Source organism: Chiloscyllium plagiosum, unplaced genomic scaffold (genome assembly GCF_037043375.1).
Source record: "Chiloscyllium plagiosum isolate Xiang-an unplaced genomic scaffold, Cpla_swu_hap1 HiC_scaffold_2, whole genome shotgun sequence".
Classification (NCBI taxonomy): domain Eukaryota; kingdom Metazoa; phylum Chordata; class Chondrichthyes; order Orectolobiformes; family Hemiscylliidae; genus Chiloscyllium; species Chiloscyllium plagiosum.
The window spans coordinates 67,477,475-67,502,193 of record NW_028270140.1 but is presented as its reverse complement, the minus strand read 5'-3'; the positions used below and the strand labels follow the sequence as shown (position 1 = coordinate 67,502,193).

The 24,719-nt window shown below is 37.4% G+C and overlaps 1 protein-coding gene and 1 long non-coding RNA gene across 7 annotated transcripts in view; one reads left to right on the top strand and one right to left on the bottom strand.

Annotated features, from left to right (window-relative positions):
- LOC148151914 (uncharacterized) overlaps positions 1 to 12,695 on the top strand; it is a 59,000-nt gene extending 46,305 nt beyond the window's left edge. Inside the window, exon 3 of the long non-coding RNA XR_015760499.1 lies at positions 12,315 to 12,695. This is a non-coding gene — a long non-coding RNA (uncharacterized LOC148151914). The remainder of the gene's footprint in view (positions 1 to 12,314) is intronic.
- The window catches only part of LOC122561459 (terminal uridylyltransferase 7-like), a 90,111-nt gene that overhangs the window by 39,250 nt on the left and 26,142 nt on the right, over positions 1 to 24,719 (bottom strand). For all 6 annotated transcript variants that reach the window (XM_043713205.2, XM_043713213.2, XM_043713220.2 and 3 more), the window contains 10 exons: positions 24,242 to 24,419; positions 22,392 to 22,480; positions 19,287 to 19,338; positions 18,442 to 18,511; positions 15,192 to 15,318; positions 14,094 to 14,213; positions 12,947 to 13,066; positions 12,675 to 12,855; positions 5,278 to 6,548; positions 4,925 to 5,075 (listed from right to left, as the gene is read on the bottom strand). In XM_043713205.2, coding sequence (XP_043569140.2) covers positions 4,925 to 5,075; positions 5,278 to 6,548; positions 12,675 to 12,855; positions 12,947 to 13,066; positions 14,094 to 14,213; positions 15,192 to 15,318; positions 18,442 to 18,511; positions 19,287 to 19,338; positions 22,392 to 22,480; positions 24,242 to 24,419 — 2,359 coding nt within the window. The remainder of the gene's footprint in view (positions 1 to 4,924; positions 5,076 to 5,277; positions 6,549 to 12,674; positions 12,856 to 12,946; positions 13,067 to 14,093; positions 14,214 to 15,191; positions 15,319 to 18,441; positions 18,512 to 19,286; positions 19,339 to 22,391; positions 22,481 to 24,241; positions 24,420 to 24,719) is intronic.

The window sequence follows — 24,719 nt, the reverse complement described above, 5'->3', positions numbered from 1 at the left end:
GGATTTCCTCTCCATTGTGGATGACAAGATGCTTGACAGCATATGCCTGCATTTGTGTTCTCACATTTTTTTTAACCCTCCTTCCTAGAATCATGTTCTGTCCTCACCAGCCATTGTATTCAATTAATTATTCCTTGCCATTTTCACCCCATTCACCATCAAACACAACTTTTCTTCTTGTCTGCTTTCAGCATTCGAAACAGACTGTTTCATAAAAATTAAGAGTAACATTAGGCTGTTTGGGTCCTCTAAAGCCCACTCCATTTTCTCCATGGCACCCTTGTCCACACCACTTTCATTAGAAGTGATGGGAAAAGGCAGGATAATGTCATTAATTGAACCCTTCAGAGATAGGCCAGGGATCACTGTGGCCAAATGGCCTCCTTCTTCAAAATTCCATGATCCTGCAATGTTGTACCATCATACTTTTGTAATTTAATCTCTCCTGCCTTGCACCCTATTATAGGCCTTCTCCCTTGTCCTTTCCTTCCCAAACCTCTTTTCGTTATTTCTGTACTTGCTTAAAACCTCTTACATCCCAAACTTTTGCCAGTTATTTCAAAAAGACATCGACAAGAACTGTTAAGGCTAAATAGTATCAGCTTTCTTGAGCAGTAGAAGCAGAGGGACAAATAAAATAACAATCTGTTGATGGAACGGCTCAACACTGTCCTGATGCCAAGCAATTTTCCCAGCAGAAAGCAGTAGGTGGGCATGCATGGGAACTGTCTGCCCACTGCAGAAGCAGACAGTAGAAAGGCCCATATCAGCTTCAAGGACCCTCCAGCAGCTCAGGGGTCCACTGAAAAAGGCAGTGCTGCAGACAAGGAAATCAATCCCTGTAACAACGAACAAGCCTCCATCCATTATCCAAAAAGGGAACTCCCTTTGTTAACCCCAAGGTCTCTGATCTGGCTCTCCCAGTGTCACTGCTGAGGTTTCAGAATTATTGGTCCTCTAAAAGGGCTGTAACATCAGAAGCTCAACTTTGTCCTTAAACAGGGCTTTCTGGAAATAAAATGTCAAACTGGTAATGGCAAATGTGGGCTTTGAATCTGGGTCCTAGTCAGAGTCCTATAGCTTGCAATAAAATTCACATTATTAATTCTGTTTCTATATTCTCCTAGACTGCCTGATTAGCTAAGCCATTTCTAGCATTTCTGTTTATATTTTAGATTGTCAGCATCAGCAGTATTGTGCTTTTGTACATTACACAGTATTGATTAGCACAGAAGGGGGCCATTTGGCCCATTGTGTCTGTACTGGTTCCATTATGTAGTACCAATCTCCTGCATTTTTAACATATCGTTCCATTCCATTTCTACCAAATTATCATCCAATGCCCTCTTGAAAGCTTTGAATCTGCCTCTGCCGCATTTCTACAGTGCATTTCATACCCTAACTACTGTGTGAAAAAGACTTTTCTCACATCACCTTGGAGTCATTTGCACATTGCTTCAGATTTTTGCCCTCTCATTCTTTTCTCTTTCGCAAATAGAGACAGTTTTTTCCCTACTTACACTACACAGCCATTCATGATTTTACCAGCCACTATCAGATCAATCTGATCAAAGAGGATTTCAGCAGAAGTAAAGCTAAGACAACTGTTGAAGCTCAAACGAATATGCTTTGTGGTGGAGCAAATGTGGTTACGTGCTCATCTTTATGTCAATTATAACATCAAGGTTCCAAACGATGTGACTCTGACTTTTTCAGTTGAGTACTTCTATGTACTGTTGTATTGTATCAGAAGCCTTGTTACTCTGAGCTCCTGCGATTAATTAGAAGTTAAGAAGACTAGTATGTAAGAACACTATTCTGCTGCTTAAATGTGTAACTTGACCATATTACAGTTAAATGCTATATTTTCATTAAGTTAGACACTCAAGATATATTAGAGCATTCAAAGATTAACCAAAGTGATACATAGTTGCATGGTAGAGATAGAGAACAAATTAATTGCAAATACAATCATAATGAAGACAGGTAATAGACAACTTTCATTTGTCCTCTAATTAAATTGTCATAATGTCACATAACTGCCAACAACAAAAATGGACACATGATATTTAATCTTAAACATTTGGCTAAATGCAGCCAAAAGCACGTTGCCTCTAAGGTATAAGGACATTGGCCTGAGGTGACCACAACTTGATTGGTATGAGATGTCATGTATGTTTAATGGTGCTTCATCTGCTAAACAATAGCAAAGAATTGCTAGAATACTATTTAGCAAAAGAAGATTTGAAGTCAGGCAGATTGTCTAGTGTCCACATTTAAAAATGTTAATCTCTCCTCTTTCAGAAGCTGACAGATCTCATGCATATTTCCAGAATTTTCTGTTTTTTTTTCAAATCTACCAAAACGTGTTAATATGGCAAATTATATATTCAGTGTGTAAACCACTTCCTAAAGTTTGAACTCTTCCACATTTTCTCCTATTTCCTCAGTATGATCTGGCACCAATGCTAATTTAATTTAAAATCCCTATATCCATTTATATAAGTATTCTGGCTTTCACTCCAGCCCTTTGCTTATTAATTTATCACTATTTCTTTCCTATTGATCCCTCTGGAAATTTTTACATCTACCCCATTACCTTTCCTATTCATTGTACACACTGTTGGCTAACTTCAAAAAGACTGTCCCATTCACCTCAGCCACTGCTGCCTTCTTAGACCTACTGGACTGATATTTGCTCATTGTGATAATGCTCTTTGTTGCATTTACCACCAGCTTATTCTCTCTCACAAACATGACCACAATGACTGCACTGACATAACGCCTGACTGACACTCTGCTAACTGATCCCTTATTTATGCCGTCCTGCCTTGACAAGTTATTCATCACCCACATGAACGAAAATGCTGTATTGGTGATGTTCCCTTTAATCATAAATTCAGAACTCAATCTTCCCCTACTCCTATGGTTTCTCCAAATGCATCACTTACCAAATCAATTTCCTCTTTTTTAAAATGCTTATGATTTCCATCCCGCCACCCTGCTTCCCACACCCCCAGCTCCATCGAGACATGTGTCAACCCTTCAGCTTTGTACTGAATGACACCTCATCCTTTATGTTTTAAATCAGATAAGCCACTCTCCACTGAACTCAATGCTTTGTATCTTGTCTAAAACGTTGCTATCCCCATATAAGTTTGCGTACCCGTAAGAACAGTCACCACATGGATCTTATCATCTACTACATTCTGTCTACTCCCTTGATCGCAGGCATGATTATCCATGCCACATACCTGTATCTCTTGCAGTCCACACCATACAGTCAGAAGTCTACAGCACAGAAAAAAAAACAACCACCCAACTATCTGATCTCATTTTCCAGCACTTGGCCGATAGTCTTGTATGCTTTGGCATCACAAGTGCATATCTAGATGCTCCTTAAATGTTATAAGCATTTCTGCCTCTAACAGCCTTACAGGCACATTGGTTCCAGATTTCCATCAACCTCTGGGTGAAACTCTTTTTCTTCACACCTCCTTCATATCTCCTACCCCTTACTGCAAATCTGTGCCCCTTTGTCACTGATCTTTTCACAAAAGGGAATAGCTTCTTCCCATCGACTCTGTTTATGCCCCTCATAGCTGTATGCATATCAATCATATTCCCCTCAGCCTCCCCTGCTCCAGGAAAATCAATCTCAGTTTCTCCAAATTCTCTTCAGAACTGAAACTCTCCAGACCCGTTAACATCCTGGTAAATCTCCTATGTCCCATCTCCAGTGCAATCACATCCCTCCTCTAATATGGATTCAAGAACCACGCACAATACTCTCGGTGTAGCCTAACCAACATTTTATACGGTTCCACCATCACCTCACTGATCTTAAACTCTATGCTGAACTAATAAAAGGTAAGTAACCCATATGCCTTCTCTAATACTTTGTCTACCTGTCCCACTGCCTTAAAGGGCCAGTGGATATGCACATCAAGATCCCACAGACCTTCAGTGATTCCCACGATCCTATGAGTACCGCCCACAAACACTTCCCAGTTCCACTTTATTACATGTCCATTTTCGAAAAGATCTCCATCTTTTCTTCCTTATATAGCTTTCACTTTCACTCTCTCAAATTTAAGGAACACAAGCCTCAAGTATGCAAGGAGTTCGTGGCCTCCTTCTCCCTGCAGATTGACACAGCCATGTAGCAGTCTATTTGACACTGAACTGAGATAAACAGCAAGCGTAAATAAGTCTATGGGTCTGCCATCAGCACCTAAAATGTAGGGAAAATAAATTAAAAAAAAACACAGGTTTGTGAGAAAGATATTGTAATAATCAAATTGGCAAAGATAGCTTTGAGAATGAGTAATTTGGAACAGCTTGTTAGAACAGTACAATGTGGAACCAATCAGGGATCGGGCTACTTTAGAAATATTATTGGGTAATGAGACAGGGTTAATTATGAGCTCATGGTAAAAAATTCTCTTGAGCATTATATAATAATGAAATTCACATTCTGTTTAAGGGTGAGAAACTTGTATCTAAAACATGGGTCATATATTTAAATAAAAGCAGTTATAAGCTTATGAAATGTACTGGGGAAAACAGATTAAAAGGTATGACAGCAAATAAGCAGTAGCAGACTTTTAAGATCATGTTTAACAACTCTCAACATAGACACATTCCATTAAAAAATAAAGGTCCTATGACAAGATCGAACCATTCGTGCCTCCTAGATCATAGGAAAAAGCATATAGAACTGATGCAAGGTCACTGGACCTAAAAACGTTAACTCTTTTTCTCTCTCCATAAATGCTGCCAGACCTGCTGAGTTTCTCCAGCAATTCCAGTTTTTGTTTCATGATTAATTGTGCTCTAGTTTAAACAGTTTTCAACTTTATAAAAAGAGGCATATGACTTGAAACACATGGCTTAAGATAATTAAAATGAGGTATTTACTCACAGAAACACTGGGCAGTAACCTGATCCAGGACATTCAGAAACCTTGGAGTCATTAGTGGTAATGGATCAAGATCAACTTTTTTGAAATCCTCTGGACAATCAGATTTTAAGTGTCCTTCTCGCTTACACAAGCTGCATACTACTATGGAAGCCTATATAAGAGAAGTGATGACTGTTTCTTTAAATAAAAAGTCATTAAGCACTGTACATTATTAAGGCAATCAAATATGCTGTTGCTGACTGCAAATAACTTTAATCAAATTGTCAAAGTTTATGTAAGTGTTTTTAATTATCTGATCAAAATTCAAAAATATTCATGTAATGGCATTATTTTCAGAACAAAAATGGTATTACCTTTCCCTTTGTAAAAACAGCTCTACTGAATATATAAAACATATTGTCATCACTGCTCTGTGATTCATATACAGGTAAAGTTGTTCCAAATTCCTTATTTATTTCATTCCGAATTTCTTGATTACTCTGCATAGTTGTTTCATGTTCAGCAGTCTGTCTAACTAGCAGAGAAGTTTCATGATCTCCGCATTTAATTGGCTTACATCCATTGGTGTTGAGCAATTCACCAATTACCCCATCTTCATCAGACTGATTATCTTTATCTTCCTCACTAGACTCAGTGTATATATTATCAATTTCTTCATCAGCTGTAAGACTGTCCAGGTGAATCCGTTGAGTGATATTCAGATCCGATTCATCATCCTCGTCCTCCTCCTCATCTTCCCCCTCTTCGTTTCTGCTCAGAGTCCCTTTGAGGTGTTGTTGCATTGCCTCTTTGGAGAAATTATGAAATTCATCTGCACTGTCAGAGCTTTCTCTAACTTCATTATTTAATTTTGACTTCAAGGGACTGGTGTGCTCCACACAAAAATCATCAATTTCCGTATTCTGAGGATTCAGAAAACTCTCAGAATCTGAAAGACTTTCAGAATAGAAGTTCTCTCTATAACAATTTTTATGCTTCACAGGAATTTCATCTTCACTAGAAGTCTCATTTTCAGCCTCCGTAAATTGTTCGAATTTTCCTTCCTTTAATATTGTACCAGTCCTGGCTGCATCATCTTTTGGCTCTCCAAATGTATCAAACAGTTCCTCATCGTTGTAATTTTCTAGAAGCTGACTACTGTGTTTATATTCACCATCTGGCTGATTTAGATCGTCCTCATACAACTCATAGCCAGCAATTCCAATCTTCTGTAAATCAGATATCAGTTCTTCCTCTGTGAAGCTCTCAGTCTCACACTCTTGTACAGTTTGTAAGTTGCCACAGGATTCTTTAGAAGGTAGATTTTCACCAACTTTATATATAGCATTATCATGCAACTGTGGGCATTCTTCATCAGAAACCGATGCTGAGAAAGCTGATGTTATACTACATGGCTGTGACTTTGAGGCAGAAATTTCAAGCAATTCTTGTTGATTTGCCACAACATTCAATGCTCCTTTAGAATAATTTTTCTCATTTTCATTGTCTTTTTTCTTCAACTTTGCTGAATTATACTTGGGCAATGCAAAATACTTGTAAGTTGCTCTTAAACAATGAATGATGTAATCATATACCATTTGGCTATTAAGTGTTCGTGTAACATTTCTCTTTACAGAGTATGGATCTGGAGAAAAATGACATGATAATGATAGTCAGTCACTTAATTGTAATGCAAACAACATCTTATTCATTGAATTTTACAATTGGTCTATGGGTCAGCTCCATGGATGTTTTAGTAATTCAGAGCAAGAACATTTCTAACACCAATAAGCGTTACTTTTTGTGGTACCAGAAATAATTGAAAGCAAAGCAAGTAAAACATTTTTTGCATACTAATACTGTATACACAAAAATGATGATGAAACAAATAGAGCAGTTGGCTCCATTATAATGAAATTATTATAGATCTATCAATGGAAAATGTGATCCTCTAAATCTTCATTATCTAGAATATCTAATCCTATACTAGATATGGTCTCGATAGACTAAATATTTCGACAATTTTGCGTCATAAGCAATGTCAACCAATGTTGTGAATAGACTTTATACTGGGTGAATAGGAGACAAAATTCTCTTTTAAGTCTTGTGTCACTACACTGCAAACTGGAAAATTAAGAGAGAGCCCACATCTCCACACATTGTTCAATGGAACCACCAATATCAACTCTGATCAAATTTGAGAATCTCCACTAACTCCTATGGACCAGCTATACAAATTACAAGACTACAATGGCAGGACAGAGGCTTCATAAAAAGCAGTGCAACAACATACTGATCACGAGCCCACATAGGTACAGCAACTTCAACATTCTTGAAGTTTGATACATCCTAACCTGCTGCAATATAACACTGCCACATCTCCCATAGCAGCACCACAACTTGTCTCTATAGAAAAATACAGGTGCCAAGACAAAAATGGAGTTATAATGAAAGATCACCAGAAGCATTATTAAAAGGTAAATGTGTAGGAATAACTTAACAAATGTAGGTAATGGAGAGGTGTAAGGACAAATGTGCAATGGTGAGACCTAGGTCAACGGAAGAATGGCCACTGATATTGAGGAAAACCAAAGGAAATGTATGAGGTCAAAGTTGGAGAAAGGAGAAGTATTTAAACACAAGGAATAGAATTTCAAATGAGTTATTTGAAGATCCAATAAAGGACACCAATGATATTAAGAATCTGGGACATGATAGAATATAGGAAACAGAGGTTTAGATGATCTGAGTTTATGTAATGTGGTGGCAGACTGGCAAAGAGAATATTCTAATATGTGAGATTGAGGTGAACAAACATTTCTAAGATTGACAGGTTAAGACATAAATGCTGTTATACAGGCAAAGTCATGCTGACCTGCTAAGAAGTGGATATGGGATCAGAAGCTCAGCTTGTGTTCAGTGGGATGTCAAATTTACTAATTGTCTGCTATTGCCCAAGACAGCAGAAATAAATAGATCTGGTAACAAATGTAAGGGTGCCTAAGAAAATGACTTTTATGAATATTACTAATGAAAGTCTAATTTTAAATTCAGATTGTTGCCATAGTGAAACAAAGTTAACAGACAGGGAATAATCCTTGGATTGGGGACCAAAAACAATGGTTTTAATCATGCCAATATTTAATTCGAGAAAATGTCTGCTTATTCAGCACTGGCTAGCAGATAAACAGCTTGATAATTTAGCAACAATGGATGAATCAAAAATGGTGGTTAAGTAGGAGAACGTGGGTGTTGCCAGCATACGTGGGACAATACATGTGGTGTTTCAGATGTCATCATCAAGGGGCAGAATGGAAATGAGAACTTTGAGAGCACCAAGGATAGATCCTTGTAGATAAGACCAATGATACTGACAAAGAGAAGACACTGCAAGTCACAACCTGGCTTGAGAGCAGCAGGCAAGGTGAGGATTTTATGAAAGGCAGGTAGCATCACCTAGGGAGATAGCTCAAATCGGGCACTGAATAAAGACAGGGTGAGGCTCAGGGCCTTCTGCAGAGATAGTTGGACTTGTGGGACTGATATCATTGCAGAGTGATTTGCTAGCGCTGTTGAACTTGGTTTAACCTAGCTTGACAGGATCATGGGAACCTGAGGAGTTACACAAACGGAAAGGAAATAAAGTTGGGAACCAAGTTGAAAAGCTGCTGGGTAAAAATAGGAGAAAGAAAAAAATCTGATGCACAATTAGAAGTAAATGATTATACAATTAAGTATAAAACAACAAACAATGGCTGCATGGTGACTAGCACTGTGAACTGAATATTCAAAGCTATTCAACATTTAAGAACGACAAACAAGGAGGAGGAGATGGAGTTGTCTTGATGATACAAGATGGGATAAGTAAGGACCATGGATCAGTACGGAATCTGTTTGGGTGAACAGATTGGTTTTAGTTATTAATAGGCCACTAAATGGTAGTGACGGTGTGAGGGATGGTATAAAACGGGTTTCTCGAATATCTTACGGATATTTTTCTAGAATGGGGTGTTAAGGAGCTAACTAGAGTGGACTAAATTATTTTAGACCTGGTATCACATAATGCAAAAAGGTTAATTAACAATCTTGTTAAAGACGTTGTAGTGACCACAACGTGACAGGATTTTACATTATGTTTGAATAGGCTGGGGTTAATTGGAAAGATACATTGTTGGCCAGTGTTCAAATTTATTGCAAAGTTAACAACAACTATGATTCTTCAACGTACAAAAATTCAAAAGGCCAGTCAATTGTGGCAAACAGAGGAAATTAAGGATTGTATATGATTTATAAAAAGGACATATGAAGAGGCCAGAAATAGTAATAAATCTCAGGATTGAAAAGCCTTTAGACTGCCAATGGAGACTATGAAACTGATTAAGAAAATAGAATATGAAAACAGTCTAGCTAATAAACAGAAAAATGAACCATAACATTTTCTACAGGTACGTTAAAAGGAAAAGTTTGGCTGAGACGAATGTTGCTCCATTAAAGGCAGAGTCAGGAGAGCATATAGTGAGAACAGGGAAATAGCAGAAACCTTGATAATTACTGTGAGTTTATTTTTACTGAGGAAGATACAAGAAATCTTCTAGAATTACAGACCCAAAAGATTTGTAAGAATGAAGAGCTGAAGGAAATTAGTATTTAGTAAGAAGATTGTACTGGTAAAAGGAATGAGGCTGAAAGTTGATAATTCCTCAGCATCTGATAGTCTACATTCCAGATCATTGAAGGTGGTTAGAGAGATGGTCGATGCATTGGTGAACAACTTATAAAAATCCCCACAAATTTTAGAATGATCCTTGCAGATTGGAGGCTTGAAAATGTCACCTGCTATTTAAGAAATGAGCAAGAGAGAAAATAATGAATTACAGACCTGTTGGCTTTGCATCAGTCACAGGAAAAATGCTAGAATCTATTATAAAGGATATGATAAATGAACACTGGATAAAATAATCTGATTGGGCACTGAAGAGGTTGATCCAGTATCAGTTAGTTAAGGGATAAAGCCTTACTAGTTTTGATTATTACTAAGTGTAAGGCATGTGGGAACCACAGATGTACATAAAGGAATAACAAACAAAACATTCAGACTGTCAAGGCTAGTTGCACAGAAGCTACACTTTCAGAGGCCTTGGATAAAGAACAGATGATGCTTATCAAAGACTATTGGGAAAACAAAGATAATGTGAGACATATGGGTGCTGAAGTGTGGGAATTGTTATAAATCTGCTCTAATCTGCATAAACTAGAAGGTTCTGTAAACCATCAGAGTGTGTTTCATACTTCAAGGTATTGTGGCTTTCTCTCTGTATATACATATGAAATAAAGAATTGTAACTGGAATTCCTGAGTCCTCTTATCAATTTGACGATGTTAGGCATGGCCTGTATGGATTTGTGAATGGAAATTGTATTTGATGAACTTGGAGGTTTTTTGAGGATACTACTAAAAAATTTGAGAAAGGACTGTGAATAGATGTAGCATATTTGGATTTTCAGAAGGCTTTTGGTAAGATCTCCCACACTAGGTGAATTTGAAAATTAAAGCATATGGGATTGGAGGTAATATACTGGCCAGGATTAATGATTGGTTAACAGACAGAAAACAAAAAGAATAAATAGATCATTCTCACATTGATGGGCTGCAACTAGTAGGTAACCACATGGTTTAGCACTTGGGGCCCAGCTGTTCACAATATATATTAATGAATTGGATAAACATTTCCACATTTGCAGACGATACAAAGCTAAGCAGGAACATGTGCTGTGAGAAAGATGTATAGAGGTTTCAGGAGTATTTTAACAGACTTAGCGAGTGGGCAAGAAGATGGCAGATGGAACAAAATGTGTTAAAATGTGAGGTCATCCACCTTAATAGGAGAAATAGATACACAAAATATTTCTGAAATGGTGGGAAGCTTGGATAGACAGGAGCTGGAGTACTACCTGAACTTATGATCTCCTTATCCGGTAAAGACATTATTTCCACATTGGGAATACAACGACTTGTTCTCAAAATGGAGACACTGTCATATGATGAGAGATTAAGTAAATTGGGTCTGTATTCTCTGCAGTTTTGAAGAATAAGAAATTATCTCATTGAAATCTACAAAATATTACAGTAAGACAACATTGAGGTTGAGACAAGATCAGCCATGATCATGTTCAATGGGGGAGCAGGCTCGAGAGGCTGAATTGCTTATTCCTATTTCATACATTCTTATGATGTTTCCCCTGGTTGGAGAATCTCGAACCAGTGGACACAATTTAAAAATAAGGGGGATTGAGGACAGAGGAGAATTTGGTTTGGCTCAGAGGACTGTGGATCCTTGAGCTTCTCTACCCCAGAGGGCAGGTGAACTCATTCTTTGAGTACAATCTAGAGATTGATAGATTATCAATGAAGTTATTGGAACATAGCTTTCAATTAGCTATGATCATATTAAAATGTGATGTAGGCTTGATGCGCTGAATAACCTACTCCTGTATCTAGAATGGAAATGGAATCTGACCCACCAGGAAGAGGACGACGACTTGAGGAAGATGGTGTGGTCATCTATGTCAAGGGATGTAGAAAGATTGAAGAGCACAAGGAGAAATAGATTACCTTTGTCACAATGACATAGGATGTAATTTGTAACACTGATAACAAAGTAGGGACATAGGAACTTGGAAGAGTAAACAAATTGGCCCCGAAAACTTTCTCTACCATTCAACAAGATAATGGGTCATGGTCTTTTTCACCTAGGCAAAAGTGGGCACTGCAGATGCTGGAGATTAGAGTCAAAATTAGAGTAGTGCTGGAAAAGCAGAGTAGGTCATGCAGCATCTGAGGAGCAGGAAAATCAACATTTTGGGCAAAAGTCCTTCATCAGTTTCACCTACCCCACATCCCTTGAAATGTTCAAGATCTAGAAATCTCTGTTTTGAATATACTTGGTGACTAAGTCAGAGGGCTGTGAAAGTTCAAAGAATTCTAAAGATTCACCACCTCTTTGGTGAAAATATTCCTCATCTCAATCCGAAAAGCTTGCTTCTTATTCTGAGACTGTTTCCTCTAGCTCCGGACCGTCCAGACAAGGGAAACATTTTTTCTTGTGTCTACACTGTCAAGCCCCATAAAAATATTGTACGCTTCAATGAAATCTCTTTTCATCGGTTTAAATTCTATAAAATGTCAGCTCAATCTCTTTTTATAAGATAATTCCACATCCCAGGGATCAGTCTGGTGAACCTTCATCGCACCTTCTCCATGTTAAATATATTCTTTCTTGGGTAAAGAGACCAAAACTGTATACAATGCTCGAGGTGAGGTCTCATCAAGGCTCCAGTCAACTCCAGCATGACGTTTTTGCTTCTATACTCAAATACTCTTGCAATAAACGGACGTTTTGACACTTTGGCAGGGGCAGAAACATGACTGGAGGCATTCTGTATGGAATTCCAAGAAAGACAGGAACACAAATGAGAGAGGTGACAACATGGCAAAAGTGCCATAATTCCTTCATTGGATGGGCTTCGTGATCCGAAGAACAAAGATAAAAATATCATCTAATTTATTCACTTTTGTACATAATGTACTGACCTGTAAATGTTAACCTAATGTAAGCAGAGACAGCTTCAAATTAACATGGTATTGGCATCCAAAGAATACCAAATTCACACCCACCCTAACTACAGAGGGGATAGATGTGGGCAGATAAAACTTAACAGCATCGAGACTTGATAAGAATGGATTATTACACTTGCAGATTTTGTTATTATACCTTCCACAGCAATTCTCCTTTTGGGCCAGTCTTTAGCTTCCCGTGAAAGTGGTTCTTTGATCCGTATACAAATAACGTAATCCGCCAGTGAAAATTCCAGTGCATAAAACCGAAGTAGTTCAACCCACAGCTGCCCCAATGGTACAGAATTTTTTTGACTTAGTCCAAATACAAGTGGAACCTACCAAAGGAATGTGATTGAAAAGCTATTCAATTACTATGGCTGTTTAAAGGGAAAAAATGAAATCCACCCACAAGACAGGAAAACATACCTTTCCTTCAATTGATTTGCCACAATCCCCACTCACAGGTTTGAATTCCCAGATAACCTTGTTATTTTCTATACTTTTAAGATTGAAGTTGCCTAGGTTATTCACCGTAAAACCATCAATCTGTAAAAAATAAAATGTTTTAGAAAAGCAGTTAAGATAGCATTATTATTTTGTTTATATATTTCAAAAGGAATACACATAATATGGAATGGCCAAATGTTAACATGCTGTTGGATCAGCATTTCAAGTCTTTTTACATAGGTTGTGCATTATTGGGCAGAGGCATAACTATCCAGGGCACATTTGTCAGTGTCTATTCAGATGATGATTCTCTTCCTCCTTGTTGACTAAACATAGGATCAAAAGATAAAATATAAATGAAAGAATGAGAGAATGTTATAATGTGGAAAAACGTGAAAATATTAATAAAGAAAGCACAAAAATAACTGACAGAGTCATGCAGCACAGAAATAATGATGATGACAAAACTGACTAACTCGACGATGCTGATGCCAATATCCATATAACTATTTTAAAGAAATAAATCAATATTTGCTGATTTTAGATAAATGCAACTGAAATATTTTAAGCAGTTTGCTAATGTTAATTATAGTTAACTGTTGAGAGCTTAAGGGCCTACATGTCAAATTATGTCTATGCTATAATCTATACATTTTGATCTTTTTAGTAGATGAAGAGAACACAAAGCTTGTTACAATATTAATGTATGTAAACCTTTACACATCTCAAATGTGCTTGCATTTATACAAAACGTTCTCAATATTGATAATAAAAAACATGTTTTGCCAAAGCTTTTTATATTTCACTCATTAGGATAATTTGTGAGAAATACCAAAGGAAAAACAACATTGATACTCTATGACAGGCAAGTGCTGATTAGTTAGCAAGTGGGCTCTGAAAAATGGGTCCATTGCCATGGAGAGTGTACCAGTTAATGATAGAGAATCATAATTTGCTAAGAAACTCATCAAGTCTGACAGCATGTATGGAGAATGGATAGTGTGTCAAGCTGGAAAAAGCACAGCAGGTCCTGCTGAAAGGTTCCGACCTGACATGTCGACTCCCCTTCTCCTCTGATGCTGCTCAACCTGAAAATTGGAAGAACTGTTTTTAATAAAACTCTTACCCATAATCCCAGATACACAGGCAGAATGCATTCCTTCCTTTGTTGCAGAAAGTAGATTACCATTAAAGCAAATGCATAGGGTGGCAATCCTCCTTCATCTGGACTATCAATGTGACAAAGCTGAAAACAACAAAAGTTTCTTTGTTTAAAAAAAAAATTCAGTTATAATTATGGTACTGTCTATCTTTTGAGCCTGAGATGATTCTTTCCAAGAGTAATTCTAATTAGTTCTACAAAGCTGCTTTTTGTCAGTGGAGTGAGACCATCTCGAGATCCTGCTAGAAATGATTCGCCTACACAAATTCAATCCAATCGGCCTACAATCAACCTAGACAGGCCGCATTGGAGGTTTTGGCGCGGGGGGGAAGGAGGAGGAGGAAGAGGAGGAGGGTGTGTGTGCGTGCGCAGTGGGTTTGTACATTTTCTAGAATTAATTGTTAATCAATCTCTTGGACGTTACACTGCCAACATCATACATCATGTTAATACATATCCTTTCATCAAAACTGTTGAACAAGAATCACCTCTCTCTAGATGCAAAAGTATAACCTGCTCCTGACAACAGTGCGCCTTTACATTTCAACTTATTCGTTCTACAAACTTGTATTTTGGAATTCTCTTCATAAACCTGTTTGCCATGTTATTCAATTGTTGAAGTCCCCTTGCAGTCCCCTTGACTGCATCTTCATCCTCATTGACTACTTTTTTTCCTCCTTGGTTTTGTTGTCCTCCAATAAAAAGACATCTTAAACAGCTTTACAGGAAGGTTACGAAATAAGAGTATCATGTATTTCTCAACAATGAACAACAATTTTGTCAACTTAATCACATTTTTTGTAACTACGTCAGGAATTTAAAGGAAATAATGCAATTATCTCCCATTTGTGAAGGGGAAGAAAAGTTAGAATTTGCCTGATCTCTGAAAATTCTCATTCTGAAGTAGAGCATTCAAATGACTAAAAATCAAAAGGAAGGTCAACATAAACTAAGTATTCATTTCAACTTGGAAAATGAAAAGTTTACCATAAGAATATTAAATAAAATATATTTAGTGTAACAACCAAACCACTCATGCTTTCAAAATAATGAGTTTCTTACCTTAGCCCATGATCTAAAGGCAATAACCAGTGGAGTAAGACAAGGTTCCAACTTTCCCAAGGCAGCTAAGTGATATGTTGTGAGCCATGCATTTTCATTGCCTGCACTCACTTTACATAAAAGGCCACTGAAGGGAATAAAGAAAACAGCAAACTATCATTAAACGATTACAACTCAGAAGAAGACTATTCAACCCATTATGTCAATGCTAACTCTCTACAACAGCAACTCAGCTCGTCCTGCTCCTTTGTAACACTACATGTTCTCTCTTTGGGTCCTGAGCCAATTCCCTTGTAAAAGTATTCACTGTAACAGATTCCACCAGCAGTGCATTCCAGATCTGAACCACTCAGAATACAGATTCTGTGTCCCAAATGGTTCTTTTCGCCATAATTCTGTCTCCTCTGGTTCTTGACCTTTTGGCAAATGGGAACAGTTGACTTTTATGTAACTGCCATCAAATGTCCTTCCAACCTTTTGTTTCAGGAGAATAGCCCCACCTTCTCCAATCACAATGAAGTTACTCAGTCTCAGAAACATTCTCAAATCTATTCAACCTCTTCTCTAATGATTTCACATCATTCCAAAAGTACATTACCTAGAATTGGACACAGTAATCACTCTAGCTGAAGCTGAATCAGAGTTTTATGGAAGAGCTGTAACTTCCTATAGTTTGTACTCTATTTAAAAAGCACAGGATTCATAAGTCTTTTTAACAACTTTCTCAACCCTTTCTATCCTTTTCACAATTTGAACACACATACTCCAAGGTATTTCTGTTAGCGCAACATTAGACTTGTTCCCTTTATTTTATATGACCTTGTCTTGTTCGTCCTAACAACATGTACCATTTCACACTTCTTTATATTAAAGTTCATCTGATGTTTATCCATTCCATGTCCTCTTGAAGTTCATCGTTATCCTTCCTAAAGAATGTTACCAGGATTGGAGAGTTTGAGTTATAAGGACAGGCTGGTTAGGCTGAGCTGTTTTTTTCCCCCTGGAGTGTAGGAGGTTGAAGGGTGACCTTACAGAGGTTTATATATTCATGAGAGCATAGGTAAGGTGAATAGCAGAGGTCTTTTCTCTAGAATCAGGCAGTTCAAAACTAGATAGCACAGCTTTAAGATGAGAGAGGAAAAATTTAAAAGGGACCAGAGGGACAACGTCTTCTGTACGGAGGGTGGTGTGTATAAGGAATGATCTGAGAGGAGGTGGTAGAGGCAGGTACAGATACAACATTTAAAAGACATTTGGACAGGTACATGAATAGGAAAGGTTTACATGGATATGAGCCAAATGCAGGCAAATGGGACTAGTTTTGTTTGAAAACTGGTTGTCATGGAGAAGTTGGACTGAAGGGTCTGTTGCCATGCTGGATGACTCTATTATATTTCAAAATCTTGTGTCAACTACAAGTTTTGAAATTACATCCTGCACATATAAAGCTTGGCTAACGGATGTTCAATTTTCACAATGACAAAAATAAAGCATCATTGTATACTATAGATTAAGTACTGAATTCTTTCTTCTTGGACAACACCTACAGGGTAAAGGAGAGTTTCTGTTCGCCTTTTTTGCACAGAATGCTTTTATAGTCTAATTAATTTTCACACCAAGGAACAGTGGCAGAATCATTCATATTTCACGATGACCAAAGTTTGCATGATTTTGGAGCTTTTATTAGATGTTGATAGGGATCTTGAAGCAATTAGTTCTTCAAAGCAATCAGTATATATCTAAGAATCATACAGCAAGTCAGTAAATTAAATGTCCTGTGGTGGTGGAGGTGGGGGGGAAACGGGTGCGGTTGGTGTAGACTATGGAGTTATTGCAATAACTCAGCTGTCTACAGAGTGTAAACATGGGTAAAGGTCATGGTTGTTTTACAATGCTATGATGGATAATTCTATGGCCTGGAACTGTAACCTGAATACTTAGTAAGTTTAAAATAGTCAGGGATAATTGTTATTCAGAAGATCCTGAATAAGAAATTGAGTGAACTTTTAAGACAGATTTTATGCCATAGGTTAAGGCAGTCAAACCATCATCGTTGCTTTGATATTAAGAACAATAAATTTGATAACTACAACTACACTGTTTGTTCTCATTTATTCTTTTCATAACAATTTACATTTGTTGGATTATAATTAGTGTCTTGGTTAAAGAAAGGGACATGCTTTCTGCCTACCAATGTTAACTTGATGGTTCAGAGCACTGACTTACAACAAGAATTCTCTGTTTGACTTCTGGGTATCACTAATATCACTTCTCAGCACACAAAGGCATACACCCATTCCAAAGCGATACAAGGTCCTTATTAGTGCGGCCAGTTAGGTGACATTCGAGACGAATATATGTTATAAAATTCCCAAAATAATTTCTTCTAAAACTGCATCAGTTTCTATTTGCATCCTTAGCACAACAAATGAAACATGGACATGTTTTTGCATTCTTACAGATTTCAAAACAACCTATCCATGCAGCAATCTAAATTTTAAGATGAAAGGCTTACATAATTTAGTTTTTGCTAATAAAAAACCTGAAAAGTACTCCATGTTTCTAATATGTCTATTCAATGGATAAGTTTCTTTTGGAAAATCAAGTATGTTGTAAAAAGAAGGGAAAGCTATTTAGCCCAAAACACCCGTCCCTTTTAAATTTGTACATATGTAAAAATATACTTTGAACTCTGAAGACCATATCTAAGACCAAATCTAAGAATCACCAGTGGCAAAGACTTTTTAAAAGATCACAGACTGGAAGCATTTGACATGAGAATGTAGCAAGAAGAAAAAGGAAATGCCTTCTTCCAAATTTTATAAATCTATATTATTTGTAAATTAAGAACTAGAAAGATTTTCCTAGTTAAGGAGAAAGCATAAAATTCCTGGCTTCAGTCAATTTCCAACCAGGTATTATTCAATCACAGCTCTTGCTATGAACTGAAGAAAATAGTGTCTCCCTTCACCTCAAATGGGATTCAACAGCAAATCACACTCAGTTTCTAATCAAAGAGTGGCAATGCCAGGGAAATGAGGAAAAGGAGACTTAAAAAAAACTTAGTATACATTGCAATAGAAATAGGAAGTATTTAAGTTTAGCACAACTTATTTTAATGTGTTAATATACATATTAAACTAGATTAATTAGTTTACAATGGTTAGTATTTTGTAAGTGGCTCAGTTCACGTTATACTTAACACTATAGTAAACTACATTCATATTAAGAAAAGTAAGTCCCGACAAACCTTTGCTTGTCTCTGCATAGTACGACAGGCACTCTGGCATGGAACTCCGCCTCAACATCAATGAAAGAAACTGAATAAATTTGGGAAGAGCAAAAAAATCTATTTAACAATTCTTTTGACTGTTAAACTGTTCTTTCTGCTCATCACAGGGAGGTTTGATATTTCTGAACCAAGCTTGTGCTAATCTAATCTGATCAACACATTTACCAGGGATTGTGTTGACATACAAAATGAAGATCCAAAGGACATGTTCAGGCCCAGCCACAAATTTTTTTGAGGCAGAACTTTAAGCATTACTTGATAAACAATGAAAAGGCACACAATATTTGTCACTGTATAAACATAGTGACTCATTTTCAGTGGGCAAAAGTCTTCTAGAAAATTTTGACGAAGAACCCCTATTCTGATTTACTGGAGCTCTAATGATTAATTTTAGTTTTTGTAAATTAAGTCCTGGGATAGGAACTAGGCTCTTCTAGTTTTTACCTATTGGAAAAGGACAAAAGTATTACAAGATGGAACTAAGTTTTAATTTGCTGATGGTATTATGTCGAAAACATTATATGAAATATGTAGAGCTGTACAATGATTTGTAAAGTGTGCCATTAATGTGTTAAATTTAAGTGGGCAAGATACATTTCTATAATTCTCATGTCATTTTAGTTGCAGACAAAAGACAGACATACAATTCAACAAATTACATAAAATACCCATAGAATTGATCTTACATAATCATTCAAATGGTTTCATGTATGACCCTACAACATAGTATTTTCTAAAAACAGCAAATTACTTATGCATGTAATAGTTGAAAGACATTTTCTCTTATCTTTCCAAAAACTTACTGCTATTCTTAAGGCTTTCTTGAACCAGCAATAGTACATCAGGTTGATTCATCTGAGAAACAAAAAAAGGACAGATATACTCATCTATAAAATAAATAATTTATGTATTGCTTTTGCATGAAATACATTCCTCTCCTCACTTTCATCATTAACATTTTAAAATATCATTTAGGATTATTAGGGTACTAACAGAATACTAATTATCAGAAATGAAACTATAATTTGACTTTATTAGAAACAAAACAATCAGAGACAAATGCCGGTCCCTTAAAGTCAGAAATGGAGGAAGTTATAATGGGGAACAAAGATGGTAAACTTGTTAAATACATTTTTTGGTTCTATCTTCACAAAGGAGGATGCAAATAACATTCCAAGAACTTTGAGGAATCTAGTGAGAGGGAGGACCTGAGGAAATCAATAATAGTAGGGAAATAGTGTTAGGAAAATTGAAGGGATTAAAAGTCAATAAATCCCCAGCGTGTGATAATCTACATCACAGAGTACCTAAGGAAATGTCGCTAGAAATAGTGGATGCATTGGTGGTTATACTTCAAGGTTCTATAGACTCTGGAACAGTTTCTATAGATTAGAGGTAGCTAATGTAATCCCATTATGGAAAGAAAACAGATTTATAGACTAGTTAGCCAGACATCAGTAACAGAGAAAATGCTGAAGTCCACTATCACAGATTTAATAGCTGAGCACTTGGAAAACAATGGCCGGAGGGAGTCAGCATGGATTTACGCAAGGGAAATTGTGCTTGACAAATCTATTAGTTTTTCTCAAGGAGTTAACTAGAAAAGTTGATAATGGGGAGCCAGTGCATGTCTTTTGCTTCGACTTTCAGAAGGCGGTCGGTAACGTCCTACCCAAGAGACTGGAATGTAAAATTAAAGTGCATAGTTTTGGTGATAATGTACAGACATGGATAACGAACTGATTGACAGACAGAAACTAAAGCAGTAAATGGGTCTTTTCCAAGGCATAGCCAATGACTAGTGCAGTAACGCAAGGTTATCAGCCATACAGAATGTATGTGCAGAGATGCTTCTATGTGATTTGGACAAGTTGAACGAGTGGGCAAATGCAAGGTAAAATTATATGGATGTGGATAAATAATAAGTTATCCACTTTGGCAGTAGGAAAGCATAATATTATGTGAATGGTGATAGTATGGGAAAGGGGAGGGTGCAATAAGAACTGGTGTCCTTGGAGTGAACATTTGGTGCAACAGGCAAAGAAGAACACAAATGGTATGTTGGCCTTCAAAACGAGAGGGTTTGAATATGGGAGTAGGGATGTCTTGCTGCAATTGTACACAGCTTTGTTAAGATCACAAATGGAGTATTATGTGCAGTTTTGATCTCCTTATCTGGAGGAAGTATGTTCTGGCTTTGGAGGCAGTGTAATGAAGGTTTACCAAACTGATTCCTGAGATGGTATGACTGAAAAGAGACTTGATCAGTTAGGACAATGTTTACTGGAGTTTAGAAGGAAGAAAGAGGTTTCTCAGAAATCTATGAAATTCTAAAACAACTATTTATAGTCAACACAAAAAGGATGTTCCCAATAACTGGGAAGACCAGAACTAGGGGTCACAGTCAATGGTTCCTCTAAGTTGCATAGCTGTGGGTGCACACAGGTGCACCAAGGTTGCATGTATGACGATTGCTTTCAGCAAGGTGATCTGCATTGGCATGGGTGATTGTGGCAGGGACCTCAGAGGCCTGTGGAGCTGGAAAAAAAAATTGAAGGAACACTGGACATAGTCTAAGGACATCAGGTGAGCCACTTCGGGCTGAGATGAGGAGACATTTCTTCACTGAAGATAATGGTGAACCTGTGGAATTTTCTGCCACAGAGTTGAGGCCAAAACACTGAATATTTTCAAGAAGGAATTAGATATAGTCTTAGGAGTAAAGGGATGAAAGAGAGAAGAGGGAAGACAGAGTGGAATAGAAAGTATGATGATCAGCCACGATCAGACTGAACAGCAGAGTAGGCTTGGAAGGGCCAAATAGCCCACCACCACTCCGATTTTGTGTGTGTCTAAACCTGAGCAGTTCAGAGGGGGTGGGATCAGAGAAAGAGCTGAGAGTGAGAGAGAGAGCAAATGTGTGACTACAAGATACACAGACAGATAGATAGATAGATGGTGGTAGGCTCAGTGAGGCAGAGAAAGAGAAGAGAGTGAAGAGAAAGAAAGAGGTAGCAAAGGGAGAGGAGGGACATGGTGGGGAGGTGGTAAGGTTAGAGAGGGGAGGGCAGAGAGACTCAGAGGGGGCAGAAAGATGGGGGGGGTGGTCAAAAAGGAAGGTCAGAAAGGGGGTGATGGTCAGAAAGATAGGGAAGGAATGGTTGTTGGGAGAACCAGGGGAGGGTGGAGAGAATGAGAGAGACAGAGAGGTGGCCAGGCGGAAGGAGGTTGACAGAGAGAGAGGTGGGGGAGACTGAGGAACAGAGAGAGGGAGGGAGAGGGGGGCAAATGGAGACAGGCAGATATAAAGTTTGCAGATATACCAGCAGTTCTGACATTCATACACAGCCCTGCGCAGTTCTGTTTTACATATTAAATTTTTGTTTTGATCGTTTAGAGAACTCCCAACAGTTTTGACCACAAGTAAATTAACTAAAGCTTTCTAATTCATTCAGACAATTAACAGAAAATCCCTCTGTTGCAGGGTTTTGAACGATATACAGAGTTACACTGGTGTAACTTAGTGATGGGGCACTTGGTTTGAGTGCTGGAAGGATTCTCTCCAACATGGATGAAATTAGTTTCACATATTAGCAAGTTGCACAAGATAGTCGGGAAAGTAAGCAGTGCTCAATATCAGACACTGAATCTAGACTGTAAGCGACTGTACAATGATAAGTAATACCAAACAGTGCTAATGAGACAAGTCTATCATCAGAATTCACAAAATACTTCTAAGACAGATGGAGTTTAAAAGCGATCTTGAAGTTCAGTATTCAAAAGGTTCAACATTAAAATTCAAATTTGAACAATTTTAATATCAGGTTTATTATCTAAACTAGTATATGCCAAACCTTACAGATATCTGTACATAAACTGTATTCATTGTGCAGTCCCTGGAAACTTACATGAGCTGGAAACTGTATATCTATGTTAAGGTCAGAATCTTTAAAGCCAAATCTGGTACAAGAGGAGCCATACAGTCTTAGTGAGCAATCTGGATAACAACAAAAAAAATAAATGCCATAAATTTCAACAATGGCTAACTGCAATAATACAGTGAACTACTTGAGTTTCTGCCAAAAATATTTAAATTTTTACCCAGTATACCTGAAAAATTATTGTAAACTAACTTTACAAAAATCTTATGACATAACAAGTTATAGCTAAATTAAAAACATAAAACAGTACAGAAAATGCAGGTCAGGCAGCATGAATGGAAAGCAGTTCCAACATTCCAGGTTAATGACCTTTCATCAGAATGAAAGAATTATAGAAATCTGTATACTTTTATTAATCTACACATTTTTAGGCCAGAGGACACGAATAACAAAAGAGAAGATCTGCATTAAACTCGAGAGCAGGAAAGACTAACTAACAAAGGATGTCATGTAGCAAAAGGCAAAGGTAGTGGTAATTAGCATACCAAAAAAAACTTGTCTTCGGATGAGGCAGAAATGGCTATAAGCCATCTGAATGAAACACGAAGGGATAAAAAAAGAAACAAGCTAGCAAACAAAAAGAATGCTGTACAGGATAAGATGAGAGGAGGGGTTATGATCTAGGTTCTTAAACTCAGTACTGAGTCCAGTATGCTGTAGAAAGCGGAGACAAAACATGAGACATCATTCCCCAAGACTGCATGGAGCTTCATTGGAAGACTGAAGACAGGAAGGTCAGACTGGGAACCAGGTGAACTAAAACAAGTGACAGCAAGCTCAAGTTCATCTTAGTAGTCTAATCAGAGGGGTCACCCGGTCTACATTTGGTCTCCCTGATGCAGAACAGAATACAATGCAAACAGAAAATAGTTTACTAAATTGAAAGGAATTTGTACATCATTAGTTTACTTCTAAAGAATGTTTGCAGCTTTGGATGGTGAGAAGGGAGGAAGGGAAATGAGAGGCGTTATATCACTTGTGCTTGCATGAATGGTGTCTTAGCAAAGGGAGAAATTTTAGGGGTGACCGAGGCATAGACCAGGGTTTCCTGAAGTGTCCAAGAGAACGCGGAAAGTAGAGGGCAGGAGAAAATGGTTTGGTGGTGGTATCACACAGCAGCTGGTGAAAATGGTGAACAATGAACATGGGTAGAAGCTAAGGACAAGGGGTTTGCTGACAGGAGAATATTGGAGCTGGATGAAAAATCCATTAAAAGGGAGAAAAATTAATTGTCAAAGTAGTAAGAATGGAATTGAAGACCAAGGAAGAAATGTTTGTGTCATACCAAACTCAAAATTAATTGAAGTGGGGATTTAAAAGGATGAAGCTGAAGATTTTGTTGAGGACAGAATGTTCAGAACTAAGGGAGGGGAAATTCATTAGATATCATAAATACTTAGAGATAGTTGACATCCAAACAAAATACACAGAGGGAATAAGTGGAAAAATATGGAGACACACATGTCCCGTATGTTGGTGTGTGAGATTCTTTACACTCAAGATTTAGAAATACTTTTCCAAAGCACTGTGTGAGGTGAAGAATGAAGTGTAACTGTACCAGGATAAGCTTTGATAGAGTGAGCCAGTGTTGCTTAATAGAAAGATCAAGAGTGTCCACATGGAGATCGATGCATGGACATCGAGAGCGCATGATTGGATTCAGTGTGATTGGCAGGTTGAGTGTTTTGGATGCCTTGGTTACATCTGTAATCATTACATGAAGGGTGGAATTTGCATAGGAATTCAGGTTGAATAAGTTGAAGCTGGAGATAGTCTTGAGGAAGGAAGCACACTTACGGAATAGGGTAACATTGTACCTGGTAATAAAATCTGCAAGTGCTTTTCCATTCTTTTTGTAATTTCATGCCTTTCATTCACATCTTCTTCAGTCATGCCATACTCCTGGACTACCTTGTTAATGGCAGCATCAACTGCTCTTATTTGAGACACATTTGGAGGAGGGATTTTTGTGAGAGTTTCTTCTTCTTGTCTTTCCTAATAGTACAGATTCAAGTTACTAAACCAAAATTAAATGCCCCAACACAATTTTCTATACTTTTGTATTTATTTCATAACTTAGAGAACACCTAAATATTTAATACTGCACACAGATTTTTCATTTCCAATTTTGTACAAATCACTGATGCCATTTAAATGTAGAGAAGGTAAACTGTAAAAAAAAACCCATTGTATAATCCTGTAAAGCATCAATTCGATTGTCTAAGTAGGTAAAATGAACATTTCAAAAATAAATATAATAGCAATTGTTTATAATGGACACAAACATTTTCAACT